Raw genomic sequence first — 13,085 nt, forward strand, 5'->3', positions numbered from 1 at the left:
GCGAAGAACTACTATCATCTTAGATGCCAACGCGAAGAACTACTATCATCTTAGATGCCAACGCGAAGAACTACTATCATCTTAGATGCCAACCCTACTACTGTGATATATATTGAAAACAAAAGGGGGAGAATAGTAACAAAACAAAGGTGCAGCTCATAATTATTCCAAATGGTTATGAATGCAATTGTTGAAGAAAATAATAAGACTGCCTTCCCTACAAAAGCAATAAATTGGTCTTCCAGTACAAAGGCAAAAGCTGGGGATTGACAGAAGAGAGAGAGCAAGCAGAGGTGAAAATAATGTAAGCATTGACCAACAACAAAACCAACAAAAAATTGCTTGGGGAAGGAAGACCCTATAAACTACATCAATGTTCATCATTCTGGTCATTGCTACCTAGCTTCAGCTTTCGCCATGGACGTCCGATGAGCTCTTCCTCCGCCGCTGGTTATGTCCCGCCAACCGCTTTCGACAACTCCTTTTTGTTAGATCAAACTCCATAAGCCCATGAAATCTCCATTTCATAGAGGAACACAAATGATGTATCTTTAGTTATCACGTGATCAAATGTTTGATACTATCCTTTTTTATAGAACAATTCACAACTAATATGGCTTTAAACACCATTAAAACCTAAATGCACCTCATAAAATCTTAAATTTATCAAATCCTACATACAATTTTGTCTAATACTCAATTACCCAAAGAGATTGATGATGAGGGTTAACCAAAGTCCTTAGATGGAAAGCAATCTATGTCGAGACTACGACTGGAGCTCTACATTAGGAACGAAAATGATCACAGATGTATAAGTAAGAGTTGCATCGGATTTGTTGTTCCTGTCAATTAGTATCTGACTCATGCCTTAGACTAACACCACTTGTCACAATCACACTTTTAATGACAGATGACTTGCGATTGTGCAGCACTCACTGTCCAGCAACAAGTGAGCTAAGCCAATTCGTTCTTACGTTGCCTACGGCCAAGCGAGATATGCTCGAGCCCTGGTCTCGGTTTAAGAAAAGGTTTTAGAAAACGAGTGCAGAGATTGAAAGAGGTGTTATATATGCAAGAAAGTAACAACAACGGCTCACAGTATATAACTATTGGTAGGGAGATAGAAAGACAGTATGCTTACTGTCCCTACAGGAAGAACTAAGCTAGATAAGAGCACAATATATAACCAACGTCCCATTGGTATCAGGACTTTTTTGAATGAAACTGAAAGAAAAATCGAGGGTTAGTGTCCAAATTAGACTATATCATATACTATTGTGAAAATATTGTTCTCGACCATCTATTATTCGTACGTCATTCCTAACTATCTATTATTATCCCTGAACTTTGTCAGATATATGACACTATTAATCTTAAATCCTCAATTTCATGATAGATATGAAAAAAATTAATCATGTTATTTCCTCATATGATTAATTAAATTTCATGTTAGCTTAAAACATAGCTTAAACCATAGAATTAGAACCAGATCTAAGATTAGGGTTTTGATCCAAAAAACTACCTGCTGCATTGTTGACAGAACCGTGGTGGATTCCGGCAACCACAACCGCCGGAGCTTTGGCATGAAACTCACAGACCTTATGGCGGCGATGGTAGCGCTTCGAACCCGACAGATCGGCATTACAATTATCCGCTTGACACGACGGTGCTACAGCTACCACCGCCGCCGCAGCTCCACCGTACCCAGATCCTGATCCTTTATTAGAAGAACCATCACCACCCACAATTTTCTTCTTCTTATTGAAATCCTCACCAAACCCTAATTCTCCATCACCGTCTTCCTCCTCGTCCTCCTCTTCCTCGTCCTCGTCCTCCTCCGCGTCGTAGTAATTTAGTCTCCGTTTTCCATCGGCTTTTCCGGTGACCATTTCAGAAGAGAAAGACAGAGGCACAGAGAGTAAGAAGAGAAAGAATTGGTTGGTGTTGGTAAGAAAAGAAGAGAGGAGATTAGGAGTAATAATATTACTACCAGAGGCTAAGGACCACAAACTCCATTTTTTGAGTCATTTTTCCCATCTTTAGCCATAAACATTTATATATAAACAATAAGGGCAAATGGGGTTGCTAAAAAAATCATCTTTTTCCCTTTTTCTTTTATAATAGTAAGGTTTTTGAACCAATAATGTTCTCCACATACCTTGAGCAGCCAAGTTGGAGTACACAATTACTTTAAAATATATCTTAGAGACCTATCCCCCACTCACTTATTAATCTTTGCAAAATTTGTCTTCTCATGTTTGGAGTAGTTCAACTCGAACTTAGTGTGTTAACGTGTACATAACTCAACGAGTTTAAACCTACCCTTTAGTTAAAAGACTCAAAAGTTCGAATCTTTTGAAGATTTGGTGGTTTTTAGAGTGAAAATTTAGGGGAGAGTAGTTGTGAGATCCCACATCGGTTGAAGAGGGGAACAGGGTAAAGAAGCATTTTTTATAAGAGCGTGGAAACCTCTCCCTAATTGTTTTAAAAAGCTTGAGGGGAAGCTAGAAAGGGAAATTCTAAAGAGGACAATATCTGCTAGCAGTGGGCTTGAATTGTTGCAAATGGTATCAGAGTCGGACATTGAGTGATGTGCTAGCGAGGAGGCGAAGCCCTGGAGGGAGGTGGACACGAGGTGGTGTACTAGCAAGGACGCTGGGATCCCAAAGGGGCTGGATTGGGGAGTCCTACATCAATTGGAGAAGGGAACGAGTGACAGTGAGGACGCTGGGCCTCGAAGAGGGGTGGATGGTGAGATCCCACAACGGTTGGAGCGGAGAATGAAACATTTTTTTTTTATAAGGGTGTGGAAACCTCTCCCTAGCATACGCGTTTTAAAAACCTTGAGAGAAAGCTCAAAAAGGAAATCCCGGGGAAGACAATATTTGCTAGCGGTGGACTTGGGCTGTTACAAATGGTATCAAAGTCAAACACCGGGTGATGTGCTAGTGAGGAGGCTAAGCCTCGAAGGGAGGTGGTGTACCAGCAAGGATGCTGGATCCCAAAGTAGGTGGATTGGGGAGTCCCACATCAATTGGAGAAGGGAACGAGTGACAATGAGGACGCTGGGCCTCGAAGAGAGGTGGATGGTGAGATCCCACAACGGTTGGAGAGAATAATGAAACATTTTTTTTATAAGGGTGTGTAAACCTCTCTCTAGCATACGCGTTTTAAAAACCTTAGAGAAAGCTCGAAAAGGAAATCCCAGAGAAGACAATATCTCTTAATAGTAGGCTTGAACCGTTACCGTACTGATGAGTCAAGGGGAAGTAGAGATATTATATATAATATAAATGAGATGCATGAATTGGACCCCTTTTGCATCCCATCTCTATCTTTATTTATGACAGTAATTTAAAATGAAGCTGCTCTAGGGAATGGTTCTTTCTGTTCATTTTCTGTACTGTGTCAATTATGGAGTGAACCCTAGTTCTAATTCTAAGATGATCTTTGAGTTTATAATAGTAAAAAAAAGACGTTACTAAAACCATTTACGAGGTTTAACCGAACCATATACGAGCCAAATAGATTCAAAATATAGTTATGTTCATAAAAATAGGTACCAAACATGGGTTAATAATACCACAATAATGGGTTGAATGTGTATTTAAAATGAAAAAGAGTATGATGAAAACCCTAAGAACAGCAATAATGAAGAAAAAGAGATATAAAATTGGACCCATTTGTACTGGCTAGAGGGATAGCTCACAGTGCAGCACATTAGAGCTTTATGCTGAGTGGGTCCAAATGGCATTAAGTTCATCTCAGAGTCTGTACTTATTTACATTTTCGGAAGCATTAATTCACTCAAATCTTACCCAAACTGTACTGGATCACGATCTCATCTCTATTATTATATAATATATATATATATATATATATCCCTTCTACGTTATGTTATATTTCTTCGTTTGTAATCGTGGAATTCTTCATCGAGATGAATTGTCCTTACGTGGTCAATGAACTTATACTAATGCTAGTACTAGTCGGAAGCGAATTCGAAAATGTCCTTAAATTAGCTGATGTAGGACTTTCTTCCGACGTTTCTCTTCGAACAAAGTATGCCTCCCCAATCGAGTTAGACTCCGTTCCAAAGAAAAAGAAGGAGGCGGCGAAAAAGCCAAACGTGTCGTAATTTGATTCGTATCATCAGACGAAATGGTTTTGCTACGGTATCGTCGTCGATACGACTTTTTTTTCTTTTGGAGTTATTTGTTCGACATTTGAGGATTCTATTGACATGACTTTGCATTGGGCTTCTCCAGAAGGCCTCGTACCAATATCGATAGTATTTCTTATTTATAAACCCATGATTATTTCCTAAATTAGTCGATGTGGGACTTTCATCCAACAGTTTTAAGAGAAAAAATCATTTATGCTACTCAACTTTATGAGTTAGGTTCAGTGTGGCTCGCTTCTAGCCTAATTTATAAAGAAAATGAAAATACATACATTTTTTCATACGCTAAACCTTGCTACAACCAAATTCTCAGGGCCTCCGAGCTAACTTATGCAGTAGAGATGGTGCCACCACACTAATATGTAGTTTCTTATCATTTTGCAGGTCATATACTCATCTCATCAAACAGATTTATCAGTGTTGTCAATAAAGATTAGGTCAGTTTTTCTTACGTCTAGATTTTGACAATAGTTAGCACAGATTATGAAGAAAAAAGCTTGATCGTAACACTTGCATATTAATATAAATCAATTATGAGACGATTAAAATAGAGACCATCAATTTCTTAGCCTCATTACTAGTTGATCCTCAGTGGAAATCCAATAGTAAAGTTGCGAGAGAATCATAGTATGAACAATGAAGTAGACTGATACAAATTTGTGATACAAATAGTGTCAAAGAGTCCTAATACGAGTTGAGCCGAAACCAAGGAAGGACTATGATAGAATAAAAATTTATAATAAAATGACGTGTCGAAGTCGAGGTCGAGGCGATGCAAGTGTGCAATTGTGTAGCTAGCATGGGGGGTAGAAGCATCAGGAATGCCTCTACATTGCTTTGCGGAGGCTATCTTTGAGTAGCCATGTGCACCATTGTGGGCGCGTGCTGTTGTGTCTGGCATATACTTGACACACTCCTTCCCCTCTTTTCAGCTTACCAAGTGTGTTAGAGTAGGTTTTCATCCATTATTAACTTGTTGAAAGCCACAAGGAAAACACAAAAGTGGAATGCCACAAGTTACCAAATTATCTCGAAATTGATAAAAACCTAGAAACATCTTAATAGAGTTCGACAATCGATCTTAAGAATAACCCGAGACTTGGTCTTGGAGCACTTAAGCCTAAAAAAGGCTATAGCTCTACTTGAATGCAAGATACGATGGAAACCTAGAGTCAGTCCTATACGATTTGACGGACGATCATAAAAATAATCCAATACTTACTTCGGAGTACTAAAACATAAAGAAGCTCACATGGCTCAACCCAAGCTAGAAAGTAAAGGTGAAGAGAGAAATTGGGCCAAGGTCCAAGTTCCCTCCTCGACCAACATGCGGACGTGTGAACGACACACTCTCCAATCCGATCTCTGCTCGATCTGGTTTAACTTATTTCTAATCTAATTTACACAAAAAAGGGGAAAACTCCAAAGGATTCCCTATTCAACCTAAAGAGGGTATAGTCTTCCTTAAACCCTAAACTTCGGGGCACCGAGTCGAAGCTAGTGTGGTAAGCATTATACTAATGTGCAATTTCTTCTTGTTTTATCGGTAACCACACCATCGCGCTCCCATGCATTTGCACCATTCTCATTCTTGGTCGCAACCATCACATCGCACTCTCACACCCATGTCGCACCGCCCCTTGCAACCGCATGCACCACGCTACTCACTCTCGCTTGCAGCCACCACATCTCGAATGTCTCTCGATCATTACTTGTTGCTTGTTGCTTCTCACAATCACACGTTACTCTCACTCCTACGCACACACCCAACCATGCTCCTAATATTTACAAAAAAAAAAATAATAATAATAAAAAAGTTCGGCGAGATTAATAATTATTTTACTTTATCAATAAAGTAATATTTTACATTAATAAATATAGAAATTATAATACAACTGTTTAATGGGCCATTATTGTAAACAAAAAATAATAATAAATAATTAAAATGTCTATTTATTAAAAGTTGTATGCGAGTACTATCCTTGGGGAATTGGGTCGAAATAGGTTGGACCAGGCCCATTAGCTCGAGGTCAGCATTTAGGCAACGGCCCAATAAGGCCCACAACCAGGCCCACATCCAAGTGTCGGCAAAATAAAATGTACCAAATTGCAATTATTTTATTGGGAGGGGCTGAAAGGAAAGATTGGCGGTGGCGGTGGGCGTCCGCCGTACAACCAATCTCAGCCGACCACATAATGGGGTAAAATTACGAAGCAGGGTCCCATAAAATTAGGGGTAAAGTGGGCATGATGAGTGGCTTTTTATGAGAGTAATTAATGCTTATTTATAATAATTATTCGTAATTAACGCTATATTTAAATCATTATTATTTATATTCATAATTTAAATACAAAAATCTTTCTTTATTAGGTCTCATTTATTTTAGAGCAATTAAATGCATAAATAAAAAAATAATTACATCTCTATATTTTGATTAAATTATAAATTTAATTTTAATGGGTTGAACTTTATTTAATTTATTTTTTATAATTTTCTATAATTTTCAAATTAATAAAAATACTTTCAAAAAAATTTAAACCCAGTAAAATTTGAGGCTAATGCTAACATATATTGTTTGCTTAGTTTGTTACGTATCACCGTTAGCCTCACAGTTTTAATATACGTTTACTAGAGAGAGGTTTCCACATCCTTGTTATATAAAAAAAATGTTTCGTTCCACTCTCCAACTGATATGTGCTCTCACAATCCACCGCATCAGCCTCACAATTTATATGGGATCTCACAATCCACCCCTCGTGGGGACCGAACGTCCTAGCTAATACACTACTCGGTATCTGGTTTTGATATCATTTATAATAGTTCGAGGCCACCGCTAGTAGATATTGTCTACTCTAACCTGCTACATGTCACCGTCACTCTCACAGTTTTAATTCATGTCTACTGAGAAAAGGTTTCCACGTCCTAGCAAAGAATGCTTTCTTCCCCTCTCGAACTGACGTGGAATTTCATAAATCTGTGACCTTTATGATTTATAAATAATTTTTATAATTGGATAAAATTTTCATAATTTTTTATAACGAACTAAATTTTAATTTTTTTTATTAACTAAATTTACAAATTAACTTTAACTATAATAAAACACGTTTAAGATTAAAATCAAGCTCATAATGACAACTTAAGAATTGGTTATAAAATTTCAAGATTAGATTAAGTAAATCCAAAGAAGTTGACGAATCTCACTTGTGATTAAGAAAATCAAACCCTACACCGCCTCCTACGCTAAGTTATTAACAACGAAAATGATGGCTATATTATTATTATTATTTAACAATTCTTATCTCTCTTATTAATCAAATAATTGTTGTTACGCTCTTTTTTTTTTCTTTTTTTTTTTTGTTGTGGTGTGATGCTCGAGTTATGAGATAGTACATCAATGAACCGAGACATAGTGATCTATATAATGGTTAAGAAATACTTAAAAGACTTCATAGTTACTATTTATACCAACGCTATGCACCTTTTGTGAGATCCCACATCGATTGTAGAAAGAAACAAGTGTCAGCGATGACGTTGGGCCCGAAGATGGGTGAATTGTAAAATCTCACATTGATTAGAGATGGGAACGACTGTAGTGACGACGTTGGGTCTCGAAGGGGGGTGGATTGTGAGATCCCATATCGGTTGGAAAAGGGAACAAAGCATTCTTTATAAGGGTGTGAAAACCTCTCCCTACCATACACGTTTTAAAAATATTGAGGGGAAGCCCGAAAGGGAAAATCCAACGAAGACAATATCTGCTAGTGGTGTGCTTGAGTTATTACATATTTCTTTTCACGAGCTTCAAACTTAAGCATGTTTAGTTTGGAGTAATTTTTGGCTGAAAGGACCGTATTAGTCTTTCGGAGATAAAAATTGTCAGAATTCTCTATTCCAAATCTTGGTATGAACTTTTGACATGGTACCGTTATATATTAAAAAAATATTTTCGACTTAGGTGGACGAGGAGGAGCACCTAAATTAGGTAGGAGATATTTAATAAATTGATTAAACAAATCCTAAAGGGATAAATAATTAAATACAATGTGGATAATGGACGACAACAAGGTTACAAGTGCATAGAATTTCAATTTAACGTAAGCAAATCCTTGTTAAGATCGACATAATGATGACAATTTGATATTTTACAATTTTAAATTCTCTTAGATTAATATATCTTTCTTGCCAACTTAGGAGAGAATATCACCCATCTTCCTCACACTTTTATACTTATAATATAAAATACTCAACAAATTATTACAATATAATAGTATAAAGTTTAAGGTACAATAATGATACTTCCGGACTTATGAGTTAGCGGTCTGTTTCCTGGCATCACTTGTGCGATTTACATTATGACGGGTGCTATAATAATCTAAGCCCATTGCTAATAGATATTGTTTCGATTTTAAAACGCATCGGTTAGGGAGAGATTTCTATACCTTTATGAGGAATGTTTCGTTCTCTTCTTCAACCAACGTGAGATCTCACATGCCCCCTCGCTGGCACACGGATCGATGAAATTGAAACTTTAAAAATAATTTTAATTAGAAAAAGACAGAAATAATGAAGAGGAATGAGGGAATAGTGATGAGTCTTGTCATGACCACTAGACATGTTGGGTTCCCCACTTGTGTTTATATTAATGTTCAATTTGATCAAAGTTTTCAAACTTTGTGAAAGAAACTCATCCATTTCTCTTTCTCATCAAACCACAAAGACCTTTAACTATGAATTCCCTCTCTCTATATATCTATAAATCTATTTATGGATACGCATATCTATTATATGAGACAGATAGATTGAGAAATGGATATCTTAGAATTTGTTTGATACGGGCGCACGAGTTTAGAATGCAAGGAAAAGAGGTACATAGATTAATTCGGGAGAATACTAAAAAAATCGGTAGAATTGGGAGAAATCTCGTTAGAAGGAGATTGACTAAATCTGAAAACAAGAAAATCTAAATCAAATCTAATTCAAATCTAACAATTCTGACCATCGTAATCAGTTTATATCTACGTAATTCTCAATAGTTTTCTCAACTTCAAGAAAGCATCCAATTTTAGTGGTTTAGTCATCATATCAGCTAACTGTTCCTGTGTGCCACAATGCACCAACTCCACAGTGCCAGCTTTTGTGAGCTCTCGAAGGAAATGGAAACGCACATCTATGTGTTTACTCCGACCGTGCATTACTGGGTTTTTTAAAAGCTTGATAGCAGAGCTACTATCACAGCGAATAATAGTTGACTTGTCTTGATTCTGATCGAGCTTTTCCAACACCCTTTTTAACCTAACAGATAACGTGATCATATTGCAAAAGATGTAAAAGAATGTCGGGGCATCAGATGCTAAATGAAAATGTTTGTTAGCATACTAATACAACATGTTTGTTTGTGAAAAGTGGATGTCGAAATAAGCGGCCGACCAAAATGGGATTAAGATCATTGTCTGAACACGAGGGATATGTGATGAGTTGTTGAGTTGATGGTGTGAGGTCTCCTCTTATCTGTTTCTTCTTCATTGAACTTCAAAATTCCACGAACTTTAGCTTCAAAAGCGTGCATGTTGAGTTGCTTTCATATTAGCCAGTTTGGATTCTCTTGTCCTCAGATACCCTTAACTCATAGTGCCCTCTTGGGTAGTAGGCCATGCCATTTGGTGGGTTTGTAGGACCCATGTTTCAAAATGTACCTACATTTTAATGGTATGTTTGATCTTTTAAACTTACAACCAAGTCACTTTGCATTTTAAATAGTGGAGGATGGAGTTACATTTTCGATAATAGAAGGTTTTGATCTTTTCACACTCTTTCTCGTTCAATTCAAGAAAAAACGTATAGGGTACCTACTAAACGTAAGTATTGAAAAAGTTCATGAGGTAACAATTGGCAGGTCGGGTTGGATCCATTCTTCAACTCGTTGGTAGACTTGTCAGATTTCCAGTGAGTTACCGAAAATCACCAAAAATCACGTGGTCTCAACTTTCCATCAACTCCGTTCTTATTCCTTCTCTTATTTGGCTGAAGAATTGAGTTAGGTTCATAGCATCTCCGAGGATTTGAATATCGTTTTGTTTAAAATTAGGTGTACCATTATCGTGGTTCATCTCATATCTACGCCCATATCCAAGAGTGATTGACAATGAATCAGTTGATAATTTCTTAAATTTATCCTTCGGTTCCTCAATTTTTTTTTTTTGGATTATATAAACATGAGACGATTCTCTATAATATCCATCTATGAGCATGAAAACTGTAGTAATTCCTTATATGCATACATGAGAGTTGTAGTAATTACCTATTTGTGTGCATGAGAACTACATTAGAGCGTAGGACAATTGTCTATGTGCATGAGAATGATAGTTATAGTCCATTTGTGTGGTCGGGAATTACTTTGGACTGTGTGATGTGACTTTGAGGGTAGTAACTTATCCAAGTAAGAGGAAGGGCGTGCAAGGACAGAACGAGAGGAATTGCTAGTTGCTTCAAAGATTGTCAACACATTTTCATTATTTATTCTAAAGTTTCGTAGAACTTTTTGTCATTTTGTTTTGCAAACTCAAACCGATTTTGAAGTTTTCTATTCCTTTTAAATAAATTTAATGTATTGTTGTTTGATCCGATTCTAAATAGCTACGAACGTTACAACTTTTGAAATATCCATAAAAGGTTACGTGTTTTCATTTTGAAGCTATATAAAGACATGTATGTTATATTTGTAAAGTAGACTAAAGAAGAACATTTGTCTTCTTTTTAGCCAAATACTAAGTTTTCTTGCAGTTTTATATAGTTTAACTTACATGTTTAGAATTATTCAAGCTTGACATGATCGATCTTGCTTGTGTAATGATTCAAATCTCAAACAAGTGTTCTTATCTTCAGATATTGATCAATAAGATAATCCAAATCTTACTTTCGATCTCATATCGGTTAGAGAAGAAAGCAAACCATTTCTTACGAGTGTGTGAAAATCTCTCCTTAATAGACGCGTTTCAAAACTGTGAGACTAATGACAATACTTAACGTGTCAAAACGAACAATACCTACTAACAGTAAGAAATATTAAAACGGATGATTTCCCGAAATCCAAAGCAAGTTTAATATTACTACATAAGATGAAGGAAGCAAAGTGGTGAGGGAATAATGATGGAATGTTAGGGGAAACGAGAAAATCCCTTGGTTTACTACAAAATCCATTTGTTCTTCACCCTATACAATAATTCCTTGCCCTTTGCTAGCCAAGCTGCCCTCCACATGGCCCTCCAAACCCCTTGTGCCCTTCTTTTTTAGGGTCTTTTTTTTCTTTTCTTTTCTGTTCTTCTAGGGACCCCCACATGTTACTCTCTTTTGTCCCTTAGCTCTTGGAACTATCACCAATTTCATGTCTAAAAGGAATAGTTTCTTCCCACTAGAAAAGAAAGAGAGATAGAATTGTTATTGTACAACCCTTAATTCATTTCCTTTTTGCTTTTCCCCTATTCAAAATAGGGTCTTTAGATGCCCACAAAAGTCTCCTAAATTATACCCATCAATAATGCATTTACTATTTAATACTCACTAACCCCCTCCCCTCCTTTGCATATTGGCCCATCCCCCTTGTGCATTCCTTACCAAACCCACATAGACATACCCCATATATATATATTATCATCCTTCAATTCTTCGCCCTCCAGTTGGAGTAGGTTATTTACTGAGTACTGTAATATTTGAATCTCTGTTCGATCCAATCCCTGTAAAAATAAATGAAAATTTTTCTAAAATAGGAGACGAAACATAGATGGAGAAAATGTGAGATCCCACGTTGGTTGGAGAGGAGAACGGAACATTTTTTATATGGGTATGGAAACTTCTCGGTAAAGTCTAAAAAAGACAATATCTGCCGGTAACTGACTTCCGCGTAGAAATTTCTAAATTTGATGCATACCCACTAACCCTAACTCAAATCTAAACACATAGCAATTATACCAATAATCCAATTTAATATTTAATTTCCGGCAGTATCTAGTTTGTTTAGGTCTAGTTTTATCACATTTACTTTAATGTTTTGTGTGTCTAGGTGAATTCATTGATTGATATGATTTCTTTTTTATTTTGTATTTAAAGCCTAATAATTTTTCTTTATTATTATTTTAGTTTTCCTCTTCATTATTAGCCGTAATCCTATTTGATTAATCTATGAGTGAATTTTAACCCTTAGATTTATTTTCGTGAATATTTTGTTCTTTTTAGGCTTTTTCTTCCCGACTTTCTCCTAAGAGAGATTTTCACACCCTTATAAACCATGTTTAGTTTTTCTCTCCAACCCACGTGGGATCTCACAATACCTTATAAACTTCAGAGATCAAATAGGTTCCTCGAGAACGATACGTGAAACTTCAACATCATACGGGTCGGTCCAAATAACATATATTAATATGCTCGAAAGGTTCCTAAGTAGATAGTTTAGTTTACAAAGATACTAGACGTAAGATCCCACCTCGATTAGATAGAAAATCGAAACATTATTTATAACAATGCGTAAATCTCTCTCTAACAGATACGTTTTAAAAACTCAAAAAGAAAAACCCAAAGAGTATAATATCTAAAAACAACCGAACATAGAAGCGGTGAAGTGGTGGGATTATGGTTTAGATGCTTTGCATTGGACATTGAGCTCTTGGGATTCCCCTCTGTATATCTTTGTTTTACCTTCATCATAAAGTAAAATGTTACGCAGTAAAATGTAAGAAAGATAAAAAATAAAAAAATAAAAAAGAGCATCTCATCTGTAATATTCTTCCAACTTTATTTCCCTTTCTTTTTTATTGGATTTCTAAATGTTTCTCTCTCTTCATTCTTTCACTGTTCATCGAGAGAGAGAGAGAGAGAGAGAGAGAGAGAGAGAGAGAGAGAGAGAGAGAGAGA

At 36.4% G+C, this 13,085-nt stretch overlaps 1 protein-coding gene across 1 annotated transcript; it reads right to left on the reverse strand.

The window, feature by feature from the left end:
• Window positions 1-133: 133 nt before the first annotated feature.
• Window positions 134-2,021, reverse strand: LOC111801379 (squamosa promoter-binding-like protein 3). Its single transcript, XM_023685357.1, is given in 3 exon segments — window positions 134-517; window positions 1,523-1,547; window positions 1,550-2,021. Coding segments are annotated over 3 exon segments (477 nt in total). The 5' UTR covers window positions 1,890-2,021; the 3' UTR covers window positions 134-405.
• Window positions 2,022-13,085: the final 11,064 nt, after the last annotated feature.

This window comes from Cucurbita pepo, chromosome LG09 (genome assembly GCF_002806865.2).
Source record: "Cucurbita pepo subsp. pepo cultivar mu-cu-16 chromosome LG09, ASM280686v2, whole genome shotgun sequence".
In the NCBI taxonomy this organism is placed as follows: domain Eukaryota; kingdom Viridiplantae; phylum Streptophyta; class Magnoliopsida; order Cucurbitales; family Cucurbitaceae; genus Cucurbita; species Cucurbita pepo.